Below are 5,695 nucleotides of genomic sequence, written 5' to 3' on the forward strand. Positions count from 1 at the left end.
GACAGTAATTATTGAGCCCGCACATCAATATTTGTCCTGAACATTCGCTGCCCGCTTCCATCGGTCCGTTGTAAATGTTCACTGGTATGTAAAAAACTGTGCCTGTAAAACGTGCACATCATAACACTACTGTCCACTTCTGTGGATATTATATATTTATATGCCTTTTGGGTACGTGTCGTAACTTTGGCCTCTTGACCATTAGTTGCCGAGCATTTATGGTATGAAACTGTTCCTATTTAGGATAAATGTTTCCGTTTTTTCTTTTTTCAACATGCTTGTTGGTTTTGGTCCTTGGATGCATGTCATCAAAACTTTTATTATTTTTAGAATGATTTGAATGCCCTAAATTGATTAATAATTGTTCAAGGCTGTCTACATATTTGTTTTTAAATGTTAAATTATTATTAAAATGCTGTTAGGTACCTATATATTGTCCAATTAGTTTTATTATCAATAACAATTTAATAGCTACCTACCTATTATTAACTAAAAAAAAAAATTGTTATGGGAAACAAATTTTTTCATATTGTGTTTAATGTTTTACATATTAAAATCCATAAATCTATAACTAACCTATTTAATCTATTATTAAGGAAACATATTTTTATTTTCATCAACAAATGCGTATAGGTTTACTGTTTTACAACTAAATAACATTTCAACTTAAATAACTTTACAACTAATAACTAATTTGCTTAGAACAAATATATAATTCAACTCTAATATATACATTGATTTTAATAAATATTTTTTTTTATATTATAAGTAAATACATGGAATGTAGGCGTAACTCCCTTGCTTTAGAATAATAAGTTCTGTTAAGATTTTTTATTCTAAATGCGCCCATCTATATTAATAATTTGCTTTAATATGTATTAAACATATGGATTTCCTATCCTCACTAAACATAAACTAATTATTAGCCAACGTACCAAAGACAGAAACGTTGATTTTGTGTTGGTTCTCACTCACACAGAAGCTTCTGAGTGATAAAGAAACAAATACATTTAAACAAAAGTGAAAAGAGATGCAATGATGTTGTGATTAACAATGGTATTAGTTATGTTGGTTAACATATTTTTATACATACTCCATCCATTAATCCATAAGTTTTATATTAACAGTTAGTTAAAGTCATTTAAGGTATCTCTTTTGTCTTTGTCCCTTTGTTTCGTTGGAAGTGTCACTGATATGATGAGAAAACTTTGTGAAAATTACATTCTTCTGTTACGGGTGTTAACACTCCCTTGTCTTGTTGACTTGATAAATTTATTTCTTCACCATAAACAAAACTAATAAAAATATGGCATTGGCGATCTATGTAAAATGTTTATCTACCTACAATGAACCTACGGGTTGAGTAAAATACTGGTAAAGTATTTGCAATTAAAAAATGGTAAATTAATATAATAACTGTTACAACTTACAATTACATAAGAATATACAACATATTATTTAAACCTTCATTTCTTCAATGACCTTATGCCCAATTTTGTAGCCACGCCTGATAATAATATCAATTACTTATTAAAATCTATATTTTATACTTTTAGTGATTGGTTTAATTTTAAATAATTAGGTAAATTTATAATTGATAATATATTTTTTTGCTTTAATTTTCAGATAATCCATCACTATGGGAAAGCTGCTTTCCAAAATTTTTGGTAACAAAGAGATGAGAATACTTATGCTTGGTTTGGATGCAGCTGGAAAAACTAGTATCCTTTTTTTAAAAAACAAGATGATTCATAGCTTATAAATAAATTATCTATGTTAATTTAATAATTGAAAATCTAAATCATATATTAGCTATTTTAAAAAATATATTGAACAATTTTAATACCTAATATAGTTCTATTTCAATATTGGACAGTTGTCAAATAAAATTATGTTAAAAACACTTTCTTATTTTTTTTTTAAATTACATATCTTCAAAAAAAATTCAAAACACTAACTAATTTAGGTTATTCGTCGTAATGTTATATTAGGACTTACTTTGTAGCTTTAACTGAACACATTATTTTGTTACATTTATCCATATTTTAAATGTTGAAACACGTTCGTAAAATGTGTAATACTTAATTTACAATTCATATTGAATAATGTGCTATAATATAATAGCAATTAAAATGCATGAGCTAATCAGAGTACTCGTCAGAATTTTAATTTAATTTAAATTTAAATAACTCAATATTATTAACATACTCATCAGTAGAATATTAGTGATACCTCAAATAAAAGTAAAACCTGGGTGTATGCCATAAGTCATAAGTTTTTAACCGGTGGTCCATGGACCCCTTGAGGGTCTGTAGATAGTTACTCGGAGGGGGGGGGTCTGTAGGGTGGCTATCAGTTTTTTGTATAATGTAAATTTTTATTGTGATGTTTTTGAATGAAATTTATTATTTTTGTAGGTATACACGGATGATTGTTAATATTTCTGTACCGTTTCTGATAAGGTTTTTAAGATAACAATAATAATTTCATACCCACATTCCACCACTTGAAAGATAACAATGAGACAAACCAGTCATTTTTATATCCCAAACTTTTATTACAATTATTATGTATTAACAAACAAACATTCAAAAAATAATATGTCCGTCCAGTTCCACAAACATAAATTTGTATATATCTTGCATATGTGCTTGAAAATTAATTTGGCAATTATTTCGATTTTACATATTCGAAAGCAGAAATATGGTTACGCAATACTTTTCTCGTGAACTTAATCTCATGAATTAATGGCATAAGTAAAAGGGCTCCATAATATATTTTGATCTAAAGCTGTTACAAAATTGTGAGTTAGAAATCATGTTCGTTTGAAGAACTAATGGTTTAATTTAGAAGTATTTTGTTATTGCTCTATTTTTATGTTTAACTGATTATACAATTATTTTGTAGTACCTTAGTTTAAGAAAGTTTTTTTCATCTTATTTATAGATGTTAAATAACTTTAAAATAGAAATTTTTTCCTATTCAAATCTATTAGCTATCTTGTACAAATTAAAATTGGGTCAATCTGTGACGACAATACCAACAGTTGGCTTCAATGTAGAAACAGTGATTTACAAAAACGTGAAAATTAATGTTTGGGTAAGTCATTGTGTTATTAGTTGTATATATAAATACAAGTATGAAAATAATAATAAACGGTAAATTTAATTTTTCATAGGACGTCGGGGGTCAAGACAAAATACGTCCACTATGGCGACACTACTATACAGGCACACAAGGTTTGATCTTTGTTGTGGATTGTGCAGATCGTGATCGTATAGATGAAGCTAAGCAAGAGTTGCATCGGATAATAAATGACCGAGAGATGAGGGATGCAATAATTTTAATATTTGCCAACAAACAAGACTTGACCAATGGTATTACCTATTCTAATACTTTTTCAATTTTAAACTCATCCTGATTTAATGAATTTTTTTCAGCAATGAAACCACACGAAATACAAGAAAAACTTGGACTAACCAGAATACGGGATAGAAATTGGTATGTTCAACCATCGTGTGCTACCACAGGAGATGGATTACATGAAGGCCTCGCTTGGCTCACATCAAATTTTAAACAATGATACCAAAGTATAATAGAATATTATACTTAATATATAATCATTATTCAATTTAAAAGAAGCTTAGGACTAAAAGAAATTCCAAACGTACAAATTGAGTACATTACTAGTTGTTAAATGTAAAAATGAACATCAATATTTCAACTAAGATGTCCATTTTAATATATAACTACTCTTTGAGAGGACTGGCCTAATAAAATACTGAATTATTCACAATTGTTTATAATATTATAATTATAATTTGTAATGTGTACTGAACAAAATTGTCATAATATGCTAAAACTGCCTAACTACTCTTTTGATGTGTATATTTGTAAATTGATCCCCTATCAGTATCAGTATACATATTAGCTTAAACAATAAAAAGTAAGCAATATTATATTTATACATATAAATTAATTAATAATTATTTAATATTTGTTCTCGAGTTTAGAATATTTTATTTAGGCCTGTAAAATAGTATATTTAATATGTACTAAGTATCATAATATTTTATACATAAATACAGTTCATAATAATTAGGATTTTATTTAAAAAAATTGTAATAATATTGTTTCATGCGTGGAAGAATCCTATTTTTTATTTTTATTGTTATTTATTATTTTGTACAAAATATTGAATAAATATATAAAAAAAAAATATTTTATCTTTTTAATTGTGAAGTGTTGAAAGGAAAAATGTTACTGTTCTCACTCCTCGTACCTTTATATTCTGAACTGAATGAAAAATGTATTGGTTTTACAATGATATGGGTGTTTTTACTGGTACAAATAGTTGAAAATGTAATACAACAAATAAGTGTCCTAATAATCCTTTAGCAATTTCAAAATTTGAATTTACATTGAAACAATTTTATTTTTATAAGTCTGAAGTTCAAAATGTTTAAAATAATGTTTTTTCCTCATATTATAATACATGAAATACTGACAAAATTATAGTAGAAAGTGGAAATATATAAGACTTGTAAGTTTGAATTTCTTAGAGTAATTTTTAACACCTTGGCTGAGATAATATCCATAATATGATTGTCAAGTTAAACAAAATTACCGACTAAATTTCACAAAATGATTTTAGATTTTGAGCAGAGTTAATTTAAAAAAGGTTTGCAAGTGGTCGCTTATAAAAAAAAAATTGTGAATATATATTTTGAATATTTTTCAACTGCCATTGTAACAAGGCATTAAAATTTCCGAAAAAAAACCCTGTTTTTTCGGAAAAATTGGGAAAATTTGGTTTCGTTTAAAATTTCCGGAAAAATGCTTTTGAAGAAAAAATTGGTTTTTTTTTTCTAAAAAACTTAAAAAGTAATCTATGGTGGAAAGAATCTAATAAATAATGATAGGTAGTTGACAGTCATATTACATACATATTATATATACCATACCTAACTTAAAGTCTGTAGTGGATAAATCTAGAGGATTCTATACTTGATTCATAAATAAATATAATTTGTCACATTAACTACCATATAGGCGCAAATAGCGTTTGAGATTTGGGGGGGGGGGCTAATAGGGCCTTTAGTTTTATAATATTGAATAAGCTTAAAACAAAATGTAGGAAATGTTTGGGAGGGCTATGGACATTTTTGGGGGGGGCTTAGCCCCTAAAGCCCCCCCTATTTGCGCCCATGTAATAACTTCCTACTAAAGTACTAACTATTAAGTATTTACTATGTAGTTATTTTTTATTAGTTATTGTCATATTAATATTATTTAATTTTAAAATATTCGTATTAATATTTTTAATAGTTTAATTTTAAATTTGAATACAATAATACGTTGATAACCGTATTGGCAAATGTGAAATGACAATGACGGCTGCCTTATCTATTTTTTAAAATGGTTTTTTTTACATAGACTACATTTTTAAGCGTAAATACAATTTTTTAATTTTCCGAAAACTTCGGTTTTTTCGGAAATTTATTATTTTAATATTCTCCACTTTTCCCACGGTTTCCGAGGCTCTGGGAAAAAACGGCATTTTGATCCCTATTTGTAACAATCTATCAGGAGCCTTGTATTACATTTTCACGCATTTTTACCTGACAAATAAAATTGTATTGACCAATGACAATTATAGAAAAAAAAACTACAAAAAATGAAAACTGACAATGTC

At 27.0% G+C, this 5,695-nt stretch overlaps 2 protein-coding genes across 3 annotated transcripts in view; one reads left to right on the forward strand and one right to left on the reverse strand.

Moving 5' to 3' along the window:
• LOC100163554 (ADP-ribosylation factor 6) overlaps positions 1-4,219 on the forward strand; it is a 4,912-nt gene extending 693 nt beyond the window's left edge. The window contains exons 2-6 of one of the 2 annotated variants that reach the window (XM_001945268.5): positions 1-84; positions 1,627-1,721; positions 2,996-3,099; positions 3,179-3,377; positions 3,441-4,219. In XM_001945268.5, coding sequence (XP_001945303.1) covers positions 1,640-1,721; positions 2,996-3,099; positions 3,179-3,377; positions 3,441-3,583 — 528 coding nt within the window. In that variant the 5' untranslated portion in view covers positions 1-84; positions 1,627-1,639 and the 3' untranslated portion in view covers positions 3,584-4,219. Of the gene's footprint in view, positions 85-1,625; positions 1,722-2,995; positions 3,100-3,178; positions 3,378-3,440 lie in introns of those variants that run through there. The other variant, XM_029489730.1, reaches the window with a different exon arrangement.
• Positions 4,220-4,318: 99 nt separating this feature from the next.
• The window catches only part of LOC100159463 (UDP-glucuronosyltransferase 2B28), an 11,110-nt gene continuing 9,733 nt past the window's right edge, over positions 4,319-5,695 (reverse strand). The window contains exon 5 of the mRNA XM_029489988.1: positions 4,319-4,392. Coding sequence (XP_029345848.1) covers positions 4,319-4,392 — 74 coding nt within the window. The remainder of the gene's footprint in view (positions 4,393-5,695) is intronic.

The sequence above is a fragment of the Acyrthosiphon pisum genome, chromosome A2 (genome assembly GCF_005508785.2).
Source record: "Acyrthosiphon pisum isolate AL4f chromosome A2, pea_aphid_22Mar2018_4r6ur, whole genome shotgun sequence".
Taxonomy (NCBI): Eukaryota; Metazoa; Arthropoda; class Insecta; order Hemiptera; family Aphididae; genus Acyrthosiphon; species Acyrthosiphon pisum.